The sequence below is a fragment of the Apteryx mantelli genome, unplaced genomic scaffold (genome assembly GCF_036417845.1).
Source record: "Apteryx mantelli isolate bAptMan1 unplaced genomic scaffold, bAptMan1.hap1 HAP1_SCAFFOLD_191, whole genome shotgun sequence".
In the NCBI taxonomy this organism is placed as follows: domain Eukaryota; kingdom Metazoa; phylum Chordata; class Aves; order Apterygiformes; family Apterygidae; genus Apteryx; species Apteryx mantelli.
The window spans coordinates 105,104-132,434 of NW_027118544.1; the positions used below are offsets into that span (position 1 = coordinate 105,104).

The 27,331-nt window shown below is 38.6% G+C and overlaps 1 protein-coding gene and 1 long non-coding RNA gene across 3 annotated transcripts; one reads left to right on the forward strand and one right to left on the reverse strand.

The window, feature by feature from the left end:
- LOC136995942 (transmembrane protein 164-like) lies at positions 1 to 25,736 on the forward strand. The gene is made up of 6 exons (XM_067316938.1): positions 1 to 777; positions 8,529 to 8,578; positions 10,408 to 10,474; positions 19,698 to 19,776; positions 25,035 to 25,135; positions 25,530 to 25,736. Exons 1-6 carry the CDS (start codon positions 313 to 315, stop codon positions 25,734 to 25,736), a joined length of 969 nt encoding a protein of 322 aa, XP_067173039.1. The 5' UTR covers positions 1 to 312.
- Positions 9,983 to 27,331, reverse strand: LOC136995943 (uncharacterized). 2 transcript variants are annotated; one of them, XR_010887437.1, is made up of 3 exons: positions 27,167 to 27,331; positions 16,306 to 16,469; positions 9,983 to 10,043 (listed from the first exon to the last, which is right to left on the reverse strand). It is a non-coding gene; the product is annotated as an uncharacterized lncRNA (long non-coding RNA). The 2 variants fall into 2 exon arrangements; XR_010887436.1 differs by lacking the exon at positions 9,983 to 10,043 and adding an exon at positions 12,663 to 12,791.

A 27,331-nucleotide genomic window follows, 5' to 3' on the forward strand; every position in this document is an offset into this window, starting at 1 on the left:
GAGAGAGGCGGCCGCGGGGCGGGGCGCGTGGTGGTGCCGGCCGGGGAGAAGGGCAGTCCTGTAACGTTCAGGCGGGGGAGAGCGAGGGGCGTTAGCGGGGGTGGGAGGGTAATGGGTCTGGGGGCGAGGGGCTGGCGGCGCCGTTCAGTGACCCCCTTCATCTGTAACTCCTCTCCCCTTGCAGGCTGTTGCTTGCAGTTACCGTCCTGGCGTCAAGAGGAAACCCCCAAATTTAGCCCTGCTCTGAGCTGGGCTGCTGGCTTCTGAAGCTCGGGAGGGAAGGAGTTTACAGAGGGGACGTCCTTACCTTTCATGTTTCGTCAGCCCGACAGCATTTTGGCTTTGATTCCATCTTGCTCCTACCTGTTGCCAGATAGTGACGGGGAGGAGAAGAGGCGCTATCCCACCATGTCCCGTTACAGCCTCCGTAACCTCCTGGACTGGCTGTACGGGGGGGTGGACCCCAACTTTGCTGGCAATGGAGGGCCAGAGTGTGCTGCCTTTCTCTCCGGGCAGCAGCGTCTGCTGGAGAGCTTGGTCTTCCTCAGTGTGGGTTTTGTGGAGATCCTTCTGTCCTTGTGGAAGCTGAGGCAGCTGCATTTCAGGGAGCTGGAGGGTCATCTGCTACAGCAGCCCCAGGCTAAGCAGGAGAGCTTGGGCAAAAGTCTGCTACTGGTGGCTCTCTGTCTTGTCTTTGGGCTGGAGGTGGGGTTCAAGTTTGCTACCAAGACTGTCATTTACCTGCTGAATCCATGTCACGTGGTCACTATGATGCAGGTAAGGCCCATGTGTGATTACCAGGAAGTTTGCTTTAGCTTTATACTTGCAAAGCAGTATTTTTATATAGTCAGTTGTGGACCAAAAGTGCATAGCAAGGGTACAAATGTCAAGAATTGATATAAACATTTTAATACTGATTTAGTTTTTAACTGGCTGAACTGAAATCTCTGAAGAAACAAAAGTCAAATGAAAATACTAATGTCAGACTTCCTGCTTGGAAAGGCAAAAGATAAAAACTCTCATTAGTTACCTTTACCTGATTATTGCTTCAAAAATAGAAAATGCTGTTTCCAGTGACAGTAGTGGTAAAATTTACCAATTTACCAATTCACCAAACTTAATGAAAGCAGGCTATTGGTAAAGGACCTATGTAGTTCACAGGTAAGTTTTTCAGGTAAGCTTTTTTCAGGGATGCAAATGTGTTTTGTGAAGTTGTTGAAGAAATGAATTACTGCTTGTGCAGAATTTTGATTTTGACTTTCTAATTTTAAAAGCCGAATGGTAAGGAAATCAGTGTTACCTGTGTCACATTTGTCTGTGGGATGAAATAACCGGGCTGGCTGAGTACCTGTGGATACACTGTGTAACTTAATGACTTGTGTCTAGCTTGCAGATGCACTTTAATATACAGTTTGTGTAGCTGTTGGATAATGGAAATACTCATAAACAATTATTGAACTGTGATATCTGTGATACGAGCTATATTTTCCAATAGTCCTGTACATGTATCTAGAAGTCACCTTCACTGAGACTAATTATTTTTGACATCTCCCAAACTCCTTTATTATTCTATTTAATTTCTCTACTGCTCTAGCCTCAACACTGGACAATTTACAAAATTTAAGCTCAAAAATTAATAAAAGAATGTCAAAAAGACTTTCATAAAAGCTGCCATAATAAAAACATCTGTCTAATAGCAATAACAAATAAAAATCAAACCAATGTAGTTCTTACTCTCAGTCTCCCTTTGCAGAAGGCAAAGGATCTGAGGCAACTGATCTAGGCTATATCAGATCAAGCCAGTTCTTACTTTCACTCCTGGAGAGTATTTCCTGAAAAAGGAACGGTAACATTTTTTCTTGTTGTACCAGAGGTCTAAGGAAGACGGGTATCCTTTTAAGAGGGGAAAACCAAGCTCCTTACAGAAATATTCAAGACATTTACAGCGATTAACTTGCTGTTCCAGAACTTAATTAGTAGGGTATGTAAATTCCTTAGCAGTGATGCAACATTAGCTCATAGGACTATAGGACGCTTGCTGCCCATAAAGTGGTAACAAGAGCTGTGCAATCAATTAGTCAGTATTGGTAATGAAGTGGATGTTAGAGAATATTGGACTGAAGCTGTCTAGAATTAATTGCTTAGCATAACTTGCTTAGCATTAGTAGCTAAATTTGCTGAAGCCTTAGGCCTCGGGCTGTGAATTTTTACCTAGATAAGTAAAAGGGGGCCCCAGAGCCGGTTCAAGCTGGAGGGATAAAGAAGTTACATGGACAGCAGGAGTAGCCAACCTTGAAGATAAGAAAAGAAACAGCCTGCCTAGAGACAATGAAGGGGCCCAAGGAAGAAGGGGAAGAACCCAGACCTAACTATTACTATTGGTCCAAACTATCTCTTAAGGGGTGGGGAATTTAGATTGTAAGGGTATAATTGCCCAGAGATTTCTTTGTTCGGGGTCCCTCTTCAGAGGCCCCCAGCTCGAGCTGTAATTACCGCACGTGTATCACTAAATTTTATTTCTTTCCAGTCTGACTTCGAACTTCTGCCTCAGCAGGAACCTTGGGTCGGACCCTGTTATGGAGGCCAGCGAGCCTAATAGTTTCCATAACATGGAAAACATAAGTTATGCAAGAGCTGCAGAAATAAAGTAGTAAATTTTAGCTACTCTAGGTAGTAGCCCAGCAACATATTGGGACATTTACATCTTGAAGTTTGAGTTTCTCTCAACATCTGAGTATGCTGGGGTTGTAATAATGCTGATTTAGGAAAATCTGCTTGCATCATGGCCTTTTTTTTCCCCCTCCACCAAAAGTGATTCATAGCAAATGTACTAAAGAGGCACCGCTGGATTAAAAAACAAACAAACAAACAAATAACCTCCCCCCCCGCCCCCCAATTCCTTTCCTTTCTTACCATGTCCAATCTGGCAATACAGTTAAATGGAAAACAGAAAACTAGGTGTGTCTGACTGTGTTCTTCACCTCTTTCCAACTCATACTGGTGCGCTTGCGCATTGCTGAAGTCTAGATTTGCAAACTGTGAAAGATTGTTTGAATAAAATTATTTCTGTATGAACTGGAAAAATCAAATAATGGAAACCTCTGATATCTCAAAATTGATCTGATAATTGCAGCATAAGTAATGCTTTAAAGTGCAAGAAGTGAAAATACTATTAGGGGTTACCATAGTGCATGCAGATTAGAAAATTAGTTCGTATTAAGTGAGCTGTCAGGTTAATGTTAACATAGTTCATTGTGGTTTCATAAAGTTGCAGTCTTCTGTGAATTTTAGGTGTTTGTTCCAATATTAGATTTTTTTTTTCACACTTCTGAGATGTGGATGCATTTTAATATTTTTGCCCCTAGGAAAACTGATAGAATCAATCAAAGCCCCTAAACCTGCTGCAAGATACCACTTTATTTCAGTGGATATCTAGCCTTTTTTCCATGAATGTTATTTTTGACTTCTACCTAGAGATATTATTGCAATGTCAAGGAGTAATTTTTTTGTAAATTCTGACTTCTAAAAATGAATTTATAAAACAAAATACCTGTTTTTCCCAGTTCCTTATTTCCTTTGAGTGGTTATGCTTGCTTCCAGTGATTAAAAGGGAAGGAACTTAACAGGAATTTGTGGAGGGCAAATGTAATACTTTGTGATAGCTACATATCGCTATCTTGCCAATGCTGCCAGGAAATTAAAGGTAGGGAAGGCATACTTTGCAAAATATTCCTTTTGGATTAGTTGACAAATGAAGAGTTGAAAGTAATTTTGAAGTCCTACAGAATGCCTCCTCTCATACATTACCATAGGAATAGTGAAGACTGCCTTTCATCTCTCTGTGCTTTTTGCATGGGAGGAGAGGATTGATACACAAGGGAAAGAAATGTTCCATTGACCTCACTTAACAGTGGTGTGAATCCTTATAGACTTTGTTCTGTTTACTTCGTAGAGAGAACAGTGCATCTAAGTCCAAACGAAGAAACGTTTTGCTCTAGGTCATGATGTTTCTGTCTTTTGATCCCTGTGCAGCTCTGTAGTCTCTCATGTGATCCTGTTTGTGATTACAGGAGTTTTCCTGAATGAACTCATGCAATATTATCTTGATATGGTCTTCAGAATAGTCCTTTTACGTACAGGCTCTACTACCTACCACAGTAATGCAGATGACTAATAAATTAGATTTAAGAAAATAATGATCTCTGATGTTTAAGGAACTCAGACATGGTATTTCTTGGAAACTCCATCAAGTACTGAATGACTGGATCACGTATATGTTCACTCTAGAAAATTTTTAAGCATATTACTGCAGGGGGGAAAATATCCTTTTCCTTCTTTGCAGTGTGTCCCAGACCTACAGATATCACTTGGAGCTTTCTCCTCTTTCTTGGTGCATGGCTCAAGAAATGGAATGTGGAATAGGCTGATTCTTGGGTTGGTTCAATGCAACCATGAGTTTAGTCTCTTTCAGGTCTCCTCTCAGTAGACGAATAGTTAGGCAGTGCAATCTGCCTCTTCCTTACAGTCTACAACTTATAACAGCCCTGCTGACCCATCATGTGTTCTGGTGTGACCTTTGTATTTGGGCTTGTGCAGAGGGAGTGCTGGTCGTGCAGTTCTTCATGCCAGAAATATTTCCCATGGGGATGGACGATATTTATGGCCTTGCAGAGCAACTAGGAATTTGACTGGCTTTCTGACTTCTGTTTTATTCTGGGTCCTCAGGCTTGAAGTGAACTTCAGTTTGCAGATTTACCAGTGTTTTGAATTTCTTTGTAGTTTATTACTTGAAAAGAATCTCAGAATCTCCTGATCCTGTGCTGGTGAAAGATTGAAACGCTGCTTTCTGTCTCTCAAGCATCCTGACTCGCAGTGCTGTGCCCGCATTAAGGAAACGCGCGGATAACAAGTCCTAAGACCACACACGATTTTGTATCTTCTCTTTCTCTCACTCCCATCACCCAAAATCTTTTTCAGGTTGAAGATTCTTGATGTGTTAAGTTGATCCATGTATAGAAGCTATTCAATATATTTTGATCGTTCTTGTTGACTTCTGTAACCCTTTCCCAAATCTGCTGTGTTTTCAGTGGCGTGTGTATAGAAGTGAGAGGGAAGGGAATGACTAGAACTGTGCCCAGAATTCAGCATGTCAAACAATGGATGTTTTATAGCTTATTTTTCCTCTCTAAAATGTTACTTTGTACATTTTGGGCTTCCAGTTAATTCTTTTGTCCTTCTTTTCCTTTGTAACATGCGAAAATGTAATGGGTAACACATCTGGCAAAATGAGGAGGGATATTGAGGTTGTTTCTTTAGCTTTTTTCTAAATTGAAAGTTTAGCTATTCTGCCTTGAATGTATGCAATGATGATCAGATAAAAACGTGTGTGGAAGAGCCTCCTTCAGTGTACTTTAAAATAGATGTTGTCTTGTGTCTGCAACGTATCAGCTAGGATGGGGGCTATTGTCTCTGCTAGTCTGAGCAAGTAAAACCTTCAGAGTTTCACCAGGAAAACAGAAGCTGGGTACTCTTCACAGCCATGTCACTAACTTAATATGATATTGTTCAGTTTATAAGACTTGGCTGTTTTCTACCTAAAGGCTAAGGATGGTGTTTCCAGTATGAAAGTGAAACGTAATATTATTACGGGATGAGTATGTGAACACTCAATATGTTAGAGCTTATGAGTGTCTGCTGTGAACGAGATATTTTCAGGCTGCTAATTACTATGTGAGCTGAATGATAATGCTCTCTAATGTTTAAATGTACTCTGTGAAATAATCTTTTGTAAATCTGATACAAGGGGTCTGTAAAGCGTTCCTTTTAAGAGGTGGTGAGGTTTATTTATCATGGAAAGTAGGTATTTAGAGAGAGAGTGCTTGATATTAAATTGCTAAAGCTGAAACATTTGAAGATCTATTCCACTGTCTTTAAGTTTTAACATAAACATTCTAGTTAAATTCCCTGCTATCCTTTCCAAAAATGGAAGTCAAGCACATTTTTCTGAAAGATCCCTCATAACAGAGGGACTTGCATGCTCAAAATAGTAAATATTTCTTTTGCCATCACAAATCCTGAAACTGTGTGTGTTGCTGTAGAGCTGACCTGAAAATGAGCAGCTGTGAATCCTTTTCTCTTTTTTGCCTGTCTCTGAGGCAGTAAAGTATTTTTGATTAGGCTGATGTGTTCGTCTCAATCTTTGTAACTATTACGACCATACTTTTTAAATACTTGCTATTGTTTCACCACAATGGTGAGATTCAGCTGGTACACTAAGATTCAGCTGGTACATAGAGTTGTACTCTAGTTTTTCCTCTGCTGTTCAGTAATTGGAGTGCTCTGCAGTCAGAAAAATAAATGACTGGTGTGATTAAGACACATTTCTGTTTTGATTATTTTGTGTACACAGAGAAAAAAATATATATATTTTTTAAGATGTAGGAGATAAAAAGAAAAAATAAAATATGTACTGGAGGAGTAGAATTTTCTTCATTTAAGTATGAACAATGCTTCTAATGTAACACCTCTCTTCTGTCATACTTATGAATGTAAGGAAATCATAAGATACCTGAATTTAAAGCTTCAAATAAACTAGTAGGACTCTAAGTGCCTTATCTCATGGAATGTTTAAAAAGTTTGACTAATATATACAAAGAGCATGGGAAAAACTAGGTATTATAAAAGACCTGTAGAAAACTTTTATGGTCCCCACAGAAGGGAAAATTTTATGGTCCACCACAGAAGGGATATACTCCACAGCTGAAGGAACTTTAGTCTAGTTAGTAGACAGTCTGTTGCAAAAATATCAAACGATGGAATAATGAAATGTAATTAGTAAGTGCTGGACACTTTTCCCAGAAGCCATATGGGCCTTAATGTGTAAGGTGATATATAGACCTCACATAAGATTTTGTGGTATATACTTTTTTTTTTTTTGCCTTTGCAAAGAAAGCCTCAACTAGCAGATTGTCATCATGCATCCATTGTGTTCGCTTACTCTTTAACCTTCCTTGATGAGTTGAAATGCCTTGCTTTTTGAATAGAAGACTGTAGAGTTCTGTACGACTAAGGAAAAAGATTTTTTTTTTCCTGTGAGTGTGTGTACATTCTAAACTGTTATTGAGACTGATGGACTTGAATTAAAACATACAAGTTGATTAGAGAAATAAATGGCTGTATATTAGGAACCTGCACTGGAAATAAAATATTTGAAATGTGCACATTTATTCATATGGTAATAACAGGCCCTTTTAGACACAAGGGCTGAATAGAATGATCCAGGCTTCAACCTTTCTATTGTTGCTGTAGCAAGTACATGACCTGATAGTAATTAATTTTAACATCTATCAGTTACCTGGCCAGGTAGGCCCTGTAGCACTTCAAAGAAATATGTTTGTTGAATTTATCCAACTTGTCCCCAAAGCAGATATGTTCTTCAGATATTCTCACTTGAAGGGATTTAATGATTTGACTAGTAGCCTGACAATGAAATAATCTATTGTGCACTTCTTTTAGAAACAAAGAAAAAAGCATGATCCATTTTTCACTGAAATACTTTCTCTCACAGAGCAGACTAAACTAGGTAGGATTTTCCCCCCCACCCTTTCCTCCCAGTAGTGGGCAATATTAAAGAAAAATGGTGGGGGGAGGGGGGGAGGATTTAGCACTGAACACTTGCACATTTTTTTTCTTTGTATTCTGAGTAAAACTTGCTGATATGAAGTGTTTTAAGTTGCTGTGAGAGGTTTGGACAACAGTATCAAAGGATGACGGTTATCCTTGAAAGTTGGATGGGAGACTGTTGCTAATCAACAATATTTTATTACATAAAGATTTAAACCAGGTTGTATTTATGACAGGAGTCTGGCCTATAAAAAGAAACAGATATATGCTGCTCACACTGCATTATGTTACTTTTCATCTTAGGAAATAGCTAGTTAATTACTGGTGAAATTTAAACAGTACTTCAAAAATACTCTATGGAAATAAGGCAACAGGCGTATTTAAAGATGACTACTAAGGTTATCCGTAGAACGGATACTGAGATATCCTCCGGTCATGATAAGGTCCCTGCTGTGCTGAATACCAAGCATTTATGATGACAAAGCTCTCCTTTGCCTCAGCAGTGCAGGACCCAGCTCTTGAAGATCTAAGTGATTGGTAATACAGTAATCTGCTTTACAAAAAGCCCTGAGAGAGAGTTAGATATATCTATATCTAAATATATATATATATTTAATAATGACAGAATTTCAAATGGACTAGAGTTTGACTTGCTTCTTAGGAACTGGCAGAAGCTGAATCCTAGATGCTGCTCATACTGCTTAAATCCTTGTATATGTAGGTAATGTTAGACCTTTTAATTTGTTCATGATTTTTAGTCTTTTGCAGCTCTGCTGTAAAACAGTCCTTCTAGTTAGAAATGATCTGTGACATACAAAACTGGGGAAGAAAGATGTACAAAATAGAGTTTAAATAAGATTGTATCATTAATTTCTTTCTTTTTTTTTTTTTTCCTAATGTTTCAGATTTTTTTTCTTGCCTGTCCTCCGTGCCGGGTTGCAATGATTCTTCTCAGGTAATGCGTTGTCCTTGCTACATTTCTGTCTACTTGCATGATGTGCTTTAGAAGTTGATCATGGCTTAAGTCATAAAATATTAAGATATGCATCCAGCCCTTAGTTAGAAAGACATACTGGTTGGACTGAAAGATGAGACCTTGAAAAGGATCATGGCTTCAATTGTGGGTGCTGAGTCCACTTACCCTTGTTTCTTTTGTACTGGTGGTGGCTTTGGTCTCACTAACAACATCCATTAGTTGATGAGAGCACAGGTGTCCTTCTGCAGATTAACCTATGGGCTTGTTTAATTTATGTCATGTGCCTTGTACTTTCTGATTATCTTCACTGAAAACTAGTAGCTGATCTTCATGGAAGGCCATATGTACAGTATGGGTCTATTTTTTTAAATGTGGAGATAAGTTAAATAGTTAAAGCAAATTCTTACTGATTTGGCTATTTCTCAAATGTGTGCAATCTTTTCTATAATATTGCTTATCGTTACTAATTTTAGGAAGTGGTCTAATGGACTAGTGCAGTAGAGTCCAGTAAACAGCCCATACTTTTAATAGGTTTGTGCCTATAGGGTCTTAGAGTTCTTGTTCTCAAAGGCGCTCTCTCACGTGCATTGCATGATAGGGGTACCACTAGTCATGTTGTGGGGAGGGTCATGGGACTTCCCAGACAGAATGATAATCAGGAATGGCTGTAGTTGCCACCATGACAGTTCACTCGTCTCTTTCTTGTCTTGGTCTAGGCAGTGCCTGGAAAATATGATGCTGGGGGCATGCCTCATGAATTGTTTTGGAGGTGCTACTGTCTGGCTGCAACTTTTCCCTGCTGCTCCTTATTTGGGCAGGGAGTAGGCTGAATACAGAGATACAGTACTAGTGCCTCTTCATCTCAGAGAGCGTGCAAAGTAAGTCTGGTGTCTAGGAAATCCTGGAGTTACTATGCATTTGCAAAGGCCTGGTTGCAGGGCAGAGGCTGCAGTATTTGTTCTTCTTCAGAATGAGCCTTTCTGTTTTCTGAGGTCCTGATGTGTAAATGACATTTGAAGAACTGTTTTGAAATTGTAATACCTTTTTTCTTCCCCCCCCCCCAAGTTACTTACAAACTTTGTAATTTTTAATAGAGTTTATGACAGGCAGTGGTTGTATAATGAATTTTATGCCTTACTTTATCTCTTATATAAAGTAAACTTAAACAGTTCTGACCTTACTTCTGTGTGCACCTGATGCAACAGTGGTTCAGGGAGAGAGGACTGAAAGCTGTACGAAATACAGCACTGTAAGTTAAATACTACTTTCTTTCCCTGTTCTTCTCTTGGGATTCACTGTTGCATCTTGACAAATATAATTCTTCTTTTATTTAAGTGACTCAAAAATCAGACTTCTTCCAAATTCCTGAAGCTTTAGTTTGATGTCACGTACGTTTATGGAGTTGGATGGAAGTAAAAACTTCGTCAAATATCTATTTTAAGCTCTGAAAGCAAAATGAACAGCACAATTTCAACCATTTAGCAGCCTGGACCATGAACAGGATTAATATGAACAGGCAGTCCAAACCTTCTAGGAATCCAAAGTTCATTCTAGAAAGCAGTCCTACTTCAGGAAATTATTTAAATGTTTATTTAAAGAGAGTTTTTATCCTGGTTATTGCAGTTAACAGTGGCTTTATTCAAATTCAAGCCAGCAGAATTTTCTCAGATCTCTTGCTACCGTTTATGAAAGACATACTACATAAAATACTACATAACTATACATAACATATACATATGACATACTACATAAAAAAGTTTGCATTTCATTTCCAATCTGTGAAAATAATGTCTCATCTCTCTTCTAAGGTTACAGATGCATATGTTAAATGGGGCCCTCTTGGCATTGCTGTTTCCTGTTGTTAACACGCGTCTGGTGAGTGTACTATACCTTTCCTTCTCTTGTGTGTGTTTCTACAATGCTTTCTCTAGAAACGTGCTTGACCCTTGCTTGAGCTGTCTTTAGAGGTGGCTAAATGACACAGATTTGGTTTAGGAGGTATACTTCTAAAATACTAAGCAAGTTCTGACAGTTAAAATTTCTTGCTGCATGTAAATTCACTGGCCATGGAAAACTTCTTTATTCCCATATCTTTGTTTCTGCAAATATTTCCTCCCTCTTAATTAAATTCAGCAGGATACATACTGTTTGCATAATGAATCTGAGTGATCTATAAATACCTGCTGGATTTGTGTATTGAAGAGATATCTAAGACACTGAGAAAACGATGGGATGAGAGTGTTTCACTCAAAGCAGGTAAGTTAGCTCTTTTGCTAAGATCTTTCTGAAGTACTAGATTATCACTGAGTTGCTTCTTTTACTATGAAGAACTTGCCACTTTGAATATGGTAGTCAGATTACTAACACTTGCAAGTAGCTGCCTTTCTTCATCCCAGTCCTTTTTGTAAAGCTATCTAAAAGGTGTTTCTTCTACATTCCTGGAGCAAACAAACTGCTTTCTGAAATGCAATTTTTTCTTTGTAAGTATTTTGACGGTGTTTGAGACAACGGTATTGAATGCCTGAAACTGAAGAACTAGTTTCTTTTCAAGCAGGTGCATGTAAAACTATAAATAAAACTTAAGTGTAAAAAGAAGGTTAGACTGTAGAATGGCTAAGTTGTGAGATGGAGCTGTCAAGCGTGACTTCTTTTGGAGGTCGGTTGCTACACTGCCCTACCTTTTGTCCTTGTGTTTTACAGGGTAAATTGATTATGGGGGAAAAAAAGTTAATGAAAAAAAGTAGTTTATATCTTTCACATGATTAGGTTAATTCAAAAGTCTAAGCTCTTTTGTAGGGTGGCAGCAGTGCATTCAGGAATGTAGCCGTGGCATCGTATCGTAACCAGGGTAGGTTTAATCTAGGAAACTTTGGCAAGCAAGACCAGTGAAGATGTGGCAATGCAGTTTGTGTAGGCTGCTAATACAAGGGCATATTCAGGGTTCGAGTTGTATAGTTGGTGCTGAAATCTCTGCTGCCAAAGTTTTGATATTATTGGTACTGAAGCAGGCTAGATTGTTAGTAGATGTATGCCTGTCAGCATCATTTAAGCCTTTGAATATGCTATAGATATGGTCTTTTATTTCAGCCTGGTGGGAGCTATTAGTCCTACAGATTATAGTTTGAATTAGATTTTTTGCTTCAAGTTATTTACCGCAATCAATAAGCTTTTTTCCTGAGTGAAGTCACATAACAGCCCTCCTACGATCAAAGTGAATGCTAAGTAAATATATTTGGTTTTAGGAAAATTCACAGTCCACTTTACCAGCCTGTAAATTCCTGGTACAGGTCACTAGAATGGATCCAAAATACTAGTCTTGGAATTTTTTGTGATTGTGCTTATAAATCAATGTGGAGAGTTAATAACGTGGAGAGTGGAAGTGTGGAACAAAGTTCTTTGTCGGTTCCACCTTGATCTTTAAACTGACAGTGAACATGATGGCTTTGAAAGCAGCTTCAAGGAAAGCATGTGGCCCATGGTTAAAATGCTGTAGTGGGAGACTAAAACAACTAGAAATGGGTACACGTGAGTATGGGAGATTCCTCAGGCCTGGAAAATGCCCAGTGTTGTTGGTGTCTGTCACCTGCTCTCCCCCCAAATTAGGCACAGCAGGGTTTCTTCCTCCAAGTTTTCAAAACTGCCACAAAATTCCTGTCTTCTGGAAGAAAAATTAGCCTGTTGGTGTCCTTAGTAATACTCAAACCTATCAAGAATTAATGCTAAGAAAAGTTGTCCTGAATCTGAGCCGGATAAAATATTTCTAAGGATTATTTTTAAGAGCTGTTATGCATGCACATATGGGTACGTATGTATGTATGTACACATGCTTGCTCATTTTTTTTCAAGTAAAGATACCTTTGACTTCTTTGCAAGAATTTTTTTTGTTGCAGTTATTTAAATGTTTCTTCTAAGATAGTGTTCACTCTTAACTTTACCTGCTTACATATATATGGTGTCTGGATAAAATGTTCATATCTGTATCTGTATAGCATATGAATTAATTATATTATTAGCAAGATTATTACTTATCTGTATAACTGGAGTCTGAAGTTGCCATTGCAGATCTTACAAGTGGTTGTCCATTTGCAAATCTTGACAGTCTTAGTAGGATTAAGTATAAAAATCTGCTTCCATATTGAATTTTATGGATGATATGTTGATTGGCCACACTGGTAGCTAGGAGACCTGAAAACTGAAGATTTTATTATGGATTTGTACATGGTCTCTTCCTTCCCTTCTTTAAGACTATGAAACTTTGCACTGAGACAGGATTTAGTTACCAGAGAAAGGATATTAATGGCGTTCATCTGTAGGCTTTTGCACGTTAGAAATAATCTTCCATACAGCATAAGACACACATGCACAGAAGGCTTGATCATCATTCTCAGATTTCAGTGTATTCAGTAGCGTAAGCCTAGAGTTTCTTCAAGATTTAGGTTGTCCTTCCTAATCTGGTAACTACACATATTCTTTTTCATACTAGAAATGCTTATTTTCAGTTTGCAATTGTTTTTCCTAAAACTAGTTACTGCTGAATAGAAAGGGCATTAAATGAAAAATTCAAATATGATTTCTTGATAATCGAATACTTCTCATTTCATATTTCAAATTAGGTAGCTTTCTGATTTCTATCGGATTTTTAGGAGTAACCTTTTAAGGTTAAAATACTAATGTTGAAATGTTTTAATAAATCATTAGCTTGTATTTTCTCTGATATTATAGTAGATCTCATTTATATTTGGGCAGTAGTGATTGAACAGGAAAAATACAGACTACTTATATAAAATTCTGCCCTTAACTAGAGGTAGAGGAGCCAAAGGACTATGTCCAAGAGAAAATATTTTTGGAATAAATACAGCTCTAAGATATTTTTGGCTTAACAGCTGCTTGCTAGGCCGGTCTCTTTTCTGTGTGTCTTCTGGCACAAGATAATATGGGTGATGTTTTATAGCACTGCAGCTTTGGCCCAAATTATCTCTTGGTAGACACGCATTCTGCTCTATAACTGTCATTGCAATTGTCTACAATGACATTTTCCTGAAAGCACTGAATAACTCTTAACACTTAGTCGGAAGTTCGAAAAAAAGTGCAGTGAATTTGTCCATGCTCTCTGCTCCTCTGCTCTGATTTGTAATGCCTTCCTGAAAAGCTTTTGACTCAGTCAGGAATGGTCATCATTTTATGCCTCAACTTTTTATTTCAGTTTTGTGATATTTTAAGACATATATTTTACTGTATACATGGTTGATATAAAAACTTTGTATAGCTAGTTACATCTGTAAAGAGTTGTAATAGATAGTGTCTGGCAGAAAGTAAGAGCATGAGAAGCTGGACACCTGACCCAACTACTCATTTAAAAGTGGGGGAGGGAGATCATGCTTCTGGGCAGGTAGGTGGGAGAGAGTTCTGAGATCAGTGAGATCAAGGAAACAGGAGACTGTTGCTTCCCATCACCTTGAGAGATTGTACCAAACTGACATCTTCTATCTTGGACTCAGTTCTACAGATGCCTGATTGTGTCCCTAGAGTCATTACATGTAAGCTGGTTTGTACGATCAGATTGAGTGACCAGGAGACTGGGATGCCTTTTTATGAGATACAATAAACATCAAATCTAGCACTGGTCAAATAAGGAAAACACTAATAAAAGTTAAAATAAACGCATACCGTTGAGCTCAGCAGTGCATTGAACAACTGCATTTTCCTAACTTTCTTGGTCAGCTTCATCCTCTGTAGTGACAGGCCAAGAAAAAAATTCCTTCTCAAGTTAGCAGCGTTTGGGTATGTCATGAGTTGGAATCCTGGGGGTTTGCTCTAGCTGGATTTTCTGACATTTGTATACTAGTAAAAATATAGTTGTTCTTGTTTTGTTATGTTTCTGATCCCCTCCATCCCTGTAGCAAGGTGTTATTCCTAGTCCTGTGTTCCACCATGTCTTAACTCTACTAATCTTCAGCACAAACAGATTCTCTTTATAAATCTCATGACTGTGCTTGTGCATGCTAACACTTCCCTTTGGTAGCAGATGCAGATTCTGATTCTCTCCCTCTGTGTATATATGCCCACCCTCATAGGATTAATTGAAAATGAGAACTAGATAAAACTGGATAGAACTGATCAATTAATGCTACCTTAAGGGATTATATTATAATTCTCTCTACTGACTGGATTGTGTAGACGATGGCAGATGCCTACTTGAAATTGAGATTAGGGTTTTTTGGGTGGGGGGGATGACACTCATCAATATGTATTTGTATCAGTTACAGACAAGCAGGTGTATGGCAGGAAATCTGAATGCAACAAGCTGCCCCTAAAATATCAGAAAAGGAATTGTTGCAAATAAAATCTGGGGAAACTGGTTGAGACCTTAGCACAGATGTCACACGGATGGGTGCCTGATACTTAGCTACAGCCCTGTTACTCACTTATTTTAAGTGGCTTTGCTGTTGACATTAATGCCAACATTAGCATATCTTTATTTTTGCCTCACTCAGGTATGTGGGAATCCCTTATCTGATCTATGCCAGGTGGACAAACTGGTGCCTGAGCTGTAAATTGGCTGAATAGTGTAACAGTAACTTGAGCCCTGGTCAACTTCTTGGCTACTTGCCAGTTTGGATGTCTGCTTGAGAAATGAGTCCTAGCAGGACTGGAAGTAATCTGTTTTCTGAAGGCCACTTGTGTTTTTGTTTTGGATTTTTTTTTTCTTTTTAAAGACTTCCACATCTGTCCTTAGACCATTCTCCTAAACTTCTCTGGCAGCTGTCTCTCCTCTGCCAAGTAAGTTATTTGCTATCCTGAGTATGTTGAGAAGTAACCAACATCTGTTACATGGGCCTAGTAGCTGTTTGCCCCATGATTTCTGCATTGTACAGCTACACACACACACATACACACACAAACACACATACATATACATACAGCCCCTATCTCCCATTTCACATATACTGTGGTTTGCTTTTCAGGTTAAATTAAAAAATCTGCTTGTGGTTTATTTGTGGATTACTGACCCTGTCTAGGAAACTAGTCCTTAATTATAGGTTATGAATCTGGGTTACTGACTGTGTCTAGGAAAGCTACTGGTACAGAATGCCAGTTGATGCAGACACCTAGCCTTCCTGCTGGGTGTGCTGTAGAAAAGGGCAGAGTTGAACGACTTTTGTCCCTTTTTCTGTCATACCCTGCAGTCTTTGTAGGGGATGGTGGAGGGAGAGTTCTTGCACAACACGGTGCTTGAGCTGTTGTTGCAAATATAAAACCAAGGAATAAATAATTAACAGAGGGAGGAGTACTGCTTTCAGAAAATAGAGCAAAGTAGCAACCTCCTATTCCACTGAAAACCAACTGCTGAGTTGAAGTGGGTTTACACTAGTTGCCACACTTTGCAGGGCAGGGAGGAACTCGCATCTAAATATCAGCACTTCGAATAGAGTTCAGCCCAGAAGCCTATAGTTTTGAAGAGCTTTTTCTAAATCTTAGTGCAGTCAATGGAAAGACCTAATTGTTTCCTTAGGGCAGTAGCTGGTTTAAGTTAGGGCATCCCTTACGTGCTCAGAGGACTGCTGTTGATGGCTGTGACTTTTCTTGCTCAGATAAAAGACAGAGACGAGTTCTAATCCTTCATCACATAGTTTCTCTTTTCTGCAGTCTCACAAGCAGTAGAAGTGGCTGCTAAGAGTTTAGCTAGACCACTGAACGTAACTTACCTGTTCCTGGGATGAAAACTTACTGCCTGCTCACTATTTATTCTTGGTACGTCTCCAGTGAGCCCTTAGCAAGTCTCCTGGGAATGTGGCACTTTTGAATCTGCACCATACTGGGCTGATGTGGGGGCAAGCAGCAGATGTGGCTACTTTGAGCCGAACTCTTCCTGGAAAAACAAAACACCGTATATATCTTCTAACAAAAATTTCATCAGAAAACGTAAAAACTGAATAGTCTGAATGTTTATTTCAAAATATGCTAACATAGTACTCTGGATATGGTATGCCTGTTTGAAGAATTGTGTATGTCAGTATTAGGTTGTGTTTTGAACATAGCACGATTTTATACCAATGTTAAAACCAGTGACTGGACAATGAACAGATTTTTCTTCGAGTAGGAACCTTTAAAGGAAAAGAACCTATTATCTTGAGTAACAGGGCAGCCTGTACTCTGTGTTCATTTAGACTGTTAAGAGCCTAGAATATGAGTTAGTAGAAGAAATGGATAATTTGTCATTTTGTCTTGTACCTTTATTAGTTTTAATGCCCTGAGAAGGGAAACAAGGTGAAATGCAGGAAGAGTGATGCTAGCAGCCTGCAAGGGAGAGAGGAGTTTAGGGCAAACAGTCAGCAAACAGATTGAAAATTAATATACAGATTTCAGAGTGGTCCATCTTGGTAGTGAACATTCAGTGTTTCTGAATGTGGGGACGGGTGTGGATAAAGAAATATACCATCAAGACATTGGTCTGTTACTAGGGAATTCCTTGTTGCTCTTGAGAGTGGCTGCTGTGTTCCACCAAAGGCATCTGATGGGAGAAGACACGTCTGTTGGGGCCTGTGGCAAGGGTCTACTTTAGTTTGTTGGAGTCTGGATTTAGATCCTCATGGCCTTTGCAGCTGCATACCATCAAATGAATTGATGATGAATTAACTCAGGAGGCAGTATTCTGAGCTCCTTTGTGTTCTGTGAATAAGCGTTGCTTTGATTTTTGGATATCTCAAACTTGATCACATTCTAAACTGCTGATTTGTTTTCATGAAGAGGTTTTTAAAATCCTGGATTGACGGGTGATCCTTTCTGTGTTGTCTCCACTTGCAAATTCTTGTTGCACATTCAAGATACCTATCTGCTATCTGTGAATGAGTGTTTATTGATAAAACAGTTTACACACCAGACCTTTAGAGCTGGATGAGTCAGTTGTTCTGTACCACTTTACAGTTAATCTTTTGTGTTTGTTCTTTTCTCTTTATTGTAGCCTGGCTGTACAGCTTGAGTGCCTGGCTGTACAGAGAAGTCTGCGTTGTCAGTTCCATACCAGGAAATGCACTTGCATAATTAGCCGGGCTTCAGAACAATCAATCTTTCACAGCAAAAAAATGTAGTTTTGTTTTACACAAAAAGTTACTGTCCACACTACTGCGGCAAAATAACTGTTACTCTGTTCTCAGAAGTGTCCTGAGTGTGATGTTTGTGTAACTGACCCTCACAACTCGGCGAGTGCAGAAGCCCTTATGAAACCACAGGATCCTAGAGAAGGCTCCTTGGCAGGGACTGAGTGCCTCGTGTTGTATTGTTTCTATTAGGAGCTATTGTTTCTGAAGTGTGCGTATTCCAGCTGGGAGAGGTACAGGGATTTTTTTCCATTACTAAAGCTGCGTTAGCCTCTTTTCAAATCTTCTTGTTTGATTTCCTTATTTTGCCCTAGGTGTCTTTCAACAGGTAATACAGGAGACAAAAGAAAGATTAATATTGAAGAAACTTCAGGATTTCTGTGAAGTTCTTGCTTTTGCATACTATTATCTTGGTTGGTTTTATGTTTTGATACAGAATACTTGGAGCAAGTTAACCCAACAGCTTGTATGGAAGATCCTTTAGCTTACTCTCCCAAGAGTTGGCTGAACATGTTGGAGTTTGCAATCAGGACACTGATAGTGTTTAAAGTATTCAGCTGGGGGATGCCAGGACTAATGGAATCCAGCTGTTGGGTTTAACAGCTTTTACATTCAAAATTGGATTTAAAAAAATTGTAGACTTTAAAACATCACTGTAGTATTTACCTGCTCTTTATTGACTTATTTAGGAAGAAAATTGAACTGTTTCCATCTCTGACTTCTGCTGATGCAGATTTTTTTTTTGTGGGGGTTTTGGGTTTTTTTTTTTTTTTTTTTTTTTTTTTTTTTTTTGAACAGACAAGCCATGATAGTAATACTTGCATCCGGAGTCACTTTAGCATTTTAGCATTTAAAATGAGCCTGCGTTTAAACCAAAGCTAATGATTTGGCTTTGCATTATTCCTGTGAGATTTCAGACTCAAGTAAGGGTATTGTCCAATTTTCACATCTGAAATATATTAGAAAAGTATGTCTTTTCAGCCTTTTAAGTGAACTGCAACAACAACTTGGATTCTGAAGTTTGAATTTGAATTTTTCCTGCCATTGTTCAATTTTAAATGTGTTATGGTCTAGTTTGAACCTTTTTTTTTTTTTTTGTAACAAATGGATATAGACAAAAACACTTACAGGAGATGGGAATAACTTTCAGATATAGTGTATTACTTTTTCTAACTCGTACAGAGCTAGAATTAGAATTAGTTGGGCTCTGGTTCAGGTTAATTTTAGAACAGTATTATTTTAGCACAGTCTGTCTGACCTCTCCTGTGAGAGGTAACATGAATTCAACTAAACAGACAAATGTCTAACAGTAATTTCTCAAAAGTTGTTAGTGGTAAATCAGGTATTGCTCATCTGCTAACAGGTAACTTGTTTATATGCATTCTTCTGCAGCTTGAAGATTGACTGGTATTCGTCTATTTTGAATTTTGTTGGTTTTAAGAGAAGCGCAGTAGTTTTGCACATGTGTGCAGTTTGCTAAATCAGGTCTTTTGAAAATTTTTGCACAGGCTCTCCCAGCAATAACTTATTTTTCATTACAATGATTTTAAAATATCTGCTTTATAGCCTTCTATCACTTGCAAGCTAGCAGTTAACTTTTTTTGTAAATAGGCTGCTGCCATGTGGGGGGGTGTTTGATTACTTTGCTTTTTTGCATTGTTGTTGGTAATTTATGCTAACTAGGAAAAGGAAGAGAGCAAGCTTATGTTATCTTATGTTATTCCTCCTTTATTGTGCTGCTGGCTAATTTTGCGAATTCTCTGCTAGAAGCACTGTATTGTGTTAGCGGCAAGGAGGATGGGACGGGTACAGATAGCTGCGTTTTCAAAGCACTGACCATTAATGTCTGTCATCACTTTGTTAATATACACAGGTGACAGAAGAACTTAAATGAAGGGATTCTTGTGGGGCATGAGGAGCAGTTTTCCTTCTTAAATGGTTCCTTGTGACTCAGGTGTTAATAATGAAAAATATTTACAAATGTTTTCCTTATTCCTCAGCTCCCATTTGAAATGGAAATTTACTACATCCAGCATGTGATGCTCTATGTTGTGCCCATCTATCTGCTGCGGAAAGGAGGTAGGTTGGCACTTTGCCCTTTGTATGTTGAATTCGTCCCACCCAATGGAACAAGATGTGCCTAATGGCTACCACAAATTTTGCTCTTTTTCTTGAAGTATATATTACTCTTTTGTATGTTGTTACTTAATAGCTTCTGGTGATATGTTGGAGTTCCATCCTGGATAACAGCGTCAGGCCCTGAATTAGGGGAATAAAAAGATGGTCTTTTGCCCAAAGGCTTATGTTGTTTTCAAGACTTTTGCCTTCTTGGATGTTTCTTGGGAAGTACTGCACCTTAAACTGAGCTGAAAAGATCTCTTTTTATCATTAGATCCCAGGTAAATATTAATCAGCTAGTTAGATAATTTCTTGGAATTTTGAAGCTCTAATGAATTGTAGTGGCACACATTAGTAAAATAGGCTAGCTTGCTTGTTGTCTGCTCAAACAGGATTACTATCTTGCATTCACTTTACTGTACTGTTGCAGTAAGTGTGGGAATCCTAAACCATTGCGCCGACAGGGGGTTTTCTAATCATCACCCCGAGAAGGTAATGTAGAACGTATTCCTCAAGCGCGATGCTTTGTCCCCCTCTAGTGTTGATGTGCCCTCAGCCGCATTGTCCAGCAGAGCTGCATTGTTTCATTTAGGAAATAGAAGCTCATAATGCATGGTCTGGATGTTCAGTAGCTTCAATTGACAACCTAGGGATGTGATGCCAAGCAGTGGGATACAATTTAGCACATGCTCAGAACAAATTCAGCCTGTTTCATTCTGGTGAATCTCTTGTGTTTTACAGCAGCAGCCGCCACTTATAATCCTTTGCGCTTACTATACTATAAGTTTGTAACCTTCTTTTTGTTCTTGACTATTGAGTGAAGTGAAGTAAAAAATGATCCAAAGAAAAAGTGAAGTACGGTAATTCAGAGATCATTCTGTTTGTCTCTTGTTAGTGAAATATGCCAGCCACATATTTGTGCTGTGAGCAAATGGCATCATTCCACAATGGTATGGAATAAGAGTTAATATGTGGCTACTCCTTAGCAGTAGAGTTCAGGTGATAATCCTTCTTACAGTTTGAGATCTCCAGCATATGGAGCAATCTGATGTGTGAACAGATGTACCTGAAGTTCCAGAATATCCTTTATGCTTAGTCAGAGGCCTCTGTATCAGTGTCACTTCAGTGTCAAACAGCGTCGTTGTATGGTTCAGACATATTAGACTGCAGGGGGAGCTAAGTCTCCAGCATCCTCTTTGTTAAAATGGGTGTGCAAAATTCACAATTCAAACCCAGGTTGTCCACACTGTGGAGAGAGTAAACTGATTTGGTTGTATTTTGGGCAGGGGAAAAAAATAAATCTCCGCTTGCAATCAAAAGAAGAGTAATTTTCTACTACCTTATGCTTAGATGGAAATACAAAAGAGTATTAGTTTCTGTTAAATTCTGTAAAGATTTTCACAAGCCTATTTTTTGAGAAGTTTGAATAAAAATAAATAATTAGTAAGGACACTAGAACTAGCACAAGACTTCATGGGGGAAAAAGTATAAAAGAAATGTAGTCTCTGTTCCTTGTTGATGTTTAGATTTTAAAGCCACACTTCCATTGCCTAGATGACAAAATTAACTATTTGACTTGTCCAAGGTCACATGAGTTCTTATTGCAGAAGCAGATGATGAACCCAAATCTCCTGAATCCATATTAAGTCCTTCCCAACAGCGCTACTGAAATAATAAAGTTTAAACTGAAATATCCATTACCATGCTATTTCAACACAAGAGCAAATATACAGCCTACTTGGATGCCCCTGATCTGGAATGGTCTCAACTGTCTGGGGCATGAGCGTTTCTGAGAATGAGATTAGTGCCAGACTGGCAGTCGGATTAAACTTTTTTGAATGTGCTTAACATACCGTATAAGAACTGCCTGTGATTCGTAGTGAATAGAGAGATGGCGAAGCTCACCGCTACATATCGAAATTGATTTCCCATGTGAGCAGCAAATAGCTTGTGACAAACCCACCGCAGGCCGTTCAAACAACCTCTCAGTTGGATCTCAGTTTTCCTTTTTGTATGCCATTGTTAACAGACTGTGTGCTAAGGAAAGTAGATCACCCTGGCCTGTTAAACAGTCATCTGTTGAATAGCACTGTTGCAGAGAGGTAGAATCTGTAGCGATTATTTATCTAATGAGAAATGTTCACAGAATATCCCAGATATGAATTTAAAATTAGTATCCCAAAACACATGTGGGAATCCAGATCGCTCTGAAATGTTTCTGTGTGGAGGTCGTTGTTTCCTTTTTGTCCCTCGATGTCTGGATAATGACACTGCTGAATATCATACTATTGTTTTCAGGATTGTGAAGTCTAGCAAGCGAGGGGGATTTTCTATTATTTGGTGAGATCAGAAGTCTGTGGAGTGTGAGAGTAACTTTTTTTTTTTTTAATTTTGCAAGAAAAAAAAGAGGATGTAGTAGTGCAAAATTCTTAGCTGGAAGAACCTGAACAGCTCTCCTAAGCGTCTGCTGAAACATGATTCTCTGACTAGATTGTTCGAGCTGGATACGAGAAACATGGGTTCAAAGCCAAACTATGCCATTGCTCTGCTTTGTAATCTTGGGCAATTTACTTAATCTCTTAAAGACTGCCTTCTTCCTCCAAGCCTGTTTCATAGCTAGGACCGCTTGTCTATTTTAGAGTTTTACACGTTGCCTAGTGAAACAATGTAGTCCCCTAAGTTGTCCCCCAAATATCAAGGTCTCTGAATCCTAGCTTTTCTGAATGTTTACCTCTTTAGTCTAGTACCATCTGTTCTCAGGCTTTATAGAATACTTCTGAAATAACATAAGTAAATGTCAACCAGGTGAGTTCATGTGAAAACAAATATGGTATAGCACTACTCTGCCACTTCCTGGGAGCTGTTTTAGATAGCTTAACTTATTTAAGTATTATTTTGTATATTGCATCTAGGTTAAAAATGCACCTAAAACTGCAAAGACAACACTAAAAACTTTGCAAGTCAAATGACATTTTCTTTACAGCTGGGGAGGCAGCACAAAAGTTTATGTATAGCTTGACCAGGTCACTTAAAGTTGGTACTTTGGTAATAGAGCTGTGGTCGCTTAAGCTCTGACACCAAAGCTACTTGCTTCCTCCCTCACTATCTGTAATGAAAAACCATACGTCAGGTGGTATCATGTATCTGCCATCTTACCGACGTTTCAGGTAGCAGAGTTTAATTAATATCATTGCTATTTAAGTAAAGCTTTCTGTACTAGTTTGTAAACAGGATACCCCCCAGCTCTTAGATCATACTTGCTAAGTATGTTAGAAGTATTAGACAAGTCTGAATTTTCTCCCTTTAACTACAGAGGACTCCGTTATTCATATCAAGTTCACTTTTAACTTTGGATTTTGCTTGTAGTTCAGACACTTCCTCTGACCTTCATCCGCCCACTGGAAAAGAACTCTTATAAGCTGCCTTATGCTTTCAAAGTAGCTTCCCTGCTCCTCTTTGTCATGGCTGCATCAAATCACAGCAATGGTATGCAATTGTATTTTGGGTAAAATTACAATAATGTTGTTGTTTATTAAAGTCACAGTGAGAGCGATTGATATATGGGGTGCATACGTGTGCTGTCATTCAAGTATACAACCAACTTCTTGCTCTTTCCTGACTAGGAACGGAGCTGCTGTGTTATTTTCAGTGGACAATGGATAGCTCTACTGCTTTAGAATGTAAAGTGCAGGTAATTTTGGGAAGAATATTGTAACTTTCAGAAATTTCTCTTTAAATTACATTGATTTTGCTGTAGCTACCTGGCATGACAGCCAAAATTACAGAAAAATAAATGCAGGAAAGGATTGTAAAAGGGCAATAAGGATGGAGAAAGCAGTCCTCTGGTGGTTTTAAAACAGAGAGCATGCATGACTGAATGGTGGTGCGGTGAAGCAGGGAAAAGGAGTTATTTGCCTTTTCCTTCATAAGATACCGTACATAGGCGTACTCATACCAGCTTTAGTGTAGTGAGTAGTCATAGCTACCTACACATGTGCATAGTTATTCTCAGTCCCCAGTAGGCTTGTACAGCCTATGCTGAAGTCTATTGAATCTTTATGGTTATTGCGGAATGTGCTAGCTAGTGAAGGGTAATATGAATATGCCCGTCTCTGCTACAAGGCATCGAGTAATGAATATACGTATCAACATTTGATAATATCTAACAGGGCAGAGAGCAGGCAAAGGCAGATAAAAATGACAGTGTATTTTTATAGTTGTCTGAAAGTCTACAGCTTTTTACAGAGTCTGAACAGCATGACAGTGTGCATCTTTTTTGTGTGTGTGTCCCTAGGTTATTAAAGTCATAAGGAAAGTAATATTTTCCCCACATCTTACTAACGTGTCTGTTAGTAAGACTGACAACTCTGTAAGCTGTTTCTGTTCTCGCTATATGTGTGACTATTTAATTCTAAAAATAGTCTTGCATCTGAAGGTACTTTTATTAGAGTATTCTTACTTCTTTGGTAAACTCTAGATCATGTGACATTGTGTTTTTTTCACTAAATTGCCAAAACTCATTTTCAGGAGGAGAGGCCCAAAATACTGTGGTACCTGCTGCTTCATTTGAGGGGGACAAATACTTTACAGCATCTGTGATATCTACTGAACATAAAATTGTTTATAGGGTATATTTGAGAGTATCTCCACAGCAATTTTCACTTAAGAGCATGGTCTGTCACTAATGGATTGACTACTTTATAAAGGTTTTCTGTTCCTATGCATTATTGGTGCAAATTACTTGAATAGATGTCAACCAACAATAAAATAGGAAATGGCTATCAAGCCACGCTCCAGTACAGGACTGCGCAGTAATTGCCACTACCTGGGTTAGTTCTGTGCATGCTAAAGTCATAGCTCCCATAACGAGCAGGTGTCTGAGTACGATTAACAACCTGCTTTTAGATACATTTAGTACTTCTGTGTTAGAAGGAAAAATTAGGTAAATGAGGTGAAAATCACTGGTGTTGGTGGAAAATAGGCAAGCTTAATGAGCTAATATACTGTACGTTTTAATGTTGGAGCAGAAGGAGGGAAGAAACTGATCCAGATGCTCCAGGTAAGAAGTAAGGTTCTCAAATATTAATTACTATAACAGTAGTCACTAGGTTATCAGCTAAAACCAGATACCCCAACATCTAGAGGAGAAAAGAGGATTTTCCATGAGTGTTTGGACACAGTAATTCAGCTGAATACTAATGTATTCCTTTCTTTTCAAGGCATCGACACTCCAGAACCACTCTCCAATTTCTGGTGGGCTCTTCTGTCTACTGGGCTTATGTTCGTATATCATTTTAGCATCTTGCAGATTCTGGGATTGGTAAGTAAATGTGCATTAGTATATGGATAGTTTGCAGGTACATTCAAAGTAAAAACACTCACTAGTTTTTCAAAGTGTTCAGATTCCCATGGATAAAATTACTTGAATACAAACTTTTAATTGCACATCCTAATGGCCATTTGTATCTCATGTTTCACAAGTAGTGGCAAAACCTTGTATAAATCAGCTATGCACGTGTATAAATCCATCTCTTAAATGCACAACTGCCTTCAGATCTGCTTTCCTTCTGAAAGCTGGCCTACTGATGGTGAGCAAAGGATTGCCAGCTAAACACTTTTGATTACTCTGGTAATTTGAAAATTACCATTTTAGGTGTCTGAATCAGTGCAACACAAAATGTTACTAATTTATAAATCTGTTGTCCATTTCCTAGGTCACAGAAGTGAATTTGAACGACATGTTATGCCCAGCCATCTCGGACCCTTTTTATGGGCGCTGGTATCGAATCTGGACATCTGGACATCAGACTGTCATGACTATGACTCATGGGAAACTTGTAATGCTACTGTTTTACAGCGCCGTCCCCATCTTTAAATGTAGCGTGGACTTGTTTAGATTCCCCACTAAGAAAACAGACTGAAATTTCTCCTCAGGGAATAGGTACATGCAGGAAGCAGAGACACCTATACTCCTACTGGAAAAGAAAGAGGAGGGATGAGAGGACTGTGTGTTTATACTTCTTCCCACAGTTTATTGCCTCAAAAACACCTCTGTAATCAAGTGAGTGTTTTAACTGCTGTTTCTCACTGTTAATTGCCAATGGCAAAATTAGTGGCCTTATTCTGGAAATGGTCCGTGTTTTATACATTTTGTGTAGATTACAGTAGAATCTTGCGAAGCCACCCTTTAAAATTAGGCCCAGGATCTGTCCACATTCCAGCAAAGAGAGTGTCAGTGCTGCCTCGTTTTATGACTTTTTTTCTACTAAATATCAGTACACTTACATCCCGGAATAGGAGATAAAGCTGAATTATAACTCATCACTGATAAGAACAGAGCATATCTTGAAGTACATCATCCTAGCTTAACTCTTAGTGCTTGAATGTTGTCAAATGGTCACAGTGAAGAAATGTACACTGAATCTCCCAGTGACAAGTGTGAAACAATGAGGTTCTACTGTATTTTCATTAAGCTGGTTGAAAATATGGGAGAATAACAACAATAACTTGTTGCAACAATATTTGTAACAACAAAAATTGTTGCAAACAAAAACTATGTTTTAATCGGCTACTTTATTTATAAGCTGCTGTAGATTAATATCCAACTAGGTCCCATTTGTCTTAAAGCTTTGGAGATGTTTTTGAGTGACTGGAAAAACACCAGGTTGAAACTATTTCAAAAAGCCGTGTAACATCTAGGCTGAAATAGGTATTTCATCCACTGTTCCGACCTGCCTTTGAACAAGATGGTTATTGACATTTAGCTTAGATTGGAGCGGGAGTAGAGATACAAAGTGCAATGTGAACATCCAATTTTTTTTTTTAAACTTACTAGCTTTTGAAACATTCCTGCTCTGTGCTCTGCACTGACCTCAGTAGAGTGGTTAGTGAGGGAACAAAATTAAATTATTTTCTCTCTACAGCTCTGATATGCTCTGTATACAGATTTAGAAGTATAGGTATAAAAAGCAGAGTTAAATCAGTCCACCCTCTACTGGAGAGGCAGTGTTCCAGTTTACTAGTATGATTGCATTTATATGAAGAGATAGCACTAAATTTCTTGTTGACACGTTTTGGAGTAGAATGGGATGCAAGTAGAGAGCATTATAAACAGTCAGCTGGTGAACCTCTTCAGCTCTGCCACGTCCAGAGGGGGAAAGGGCTGCGCGGCAAGATGGGAACTCGTGACCTGTAGCTCTTCCGATAGTTAGTTTTAAGGCCATTGTTTGTGCAGACTGTTGTATTTCAGGGCTGCAGGAATTTTGTTGTACAGACGTTTGTTGCAATTTATAGATTCTTTTCATTGCATTGTCATGGCTGTGACTTGTAAGATAAAACAAAACCACCATACCTCCTCCTTCAGCTCAGTCACCTGAAGATATATTCTGGAGTTAAGGTACAGTCACGCATACCTCAAGAAGAAAAGTAAGAATGATAAGCGTGGTGGGTTTTTTTTTCTTTCCTGTTTTAAAAGAGCAAAATTTTCATTGGAGAGAGAGCAAATGACTTCTCCAAA

Coding starts and splice junctions, on each gene's coding strand:
- LOC136995942 (XM_067316938.1), top strand. CDS start 313: ATGTTTCGTCAGCCCGACAGCATTTTGGCTTTGATTCCATCTTGCTCC. Junction 778..8,528: donor ACGTGGTCACTATGATGCAG/GTAAGGCCCATG, acceptor CTAATGTTTCAG/ATTTTTTTTCTTGCCTGTCC. Junction 19,777..25,034: donor CTATCTGCTGCGGAAAGGAG/GTAGGTTGGCAC, acceptor TTTCTTTTCAAG/GCATCGACACTCCAGAACCA.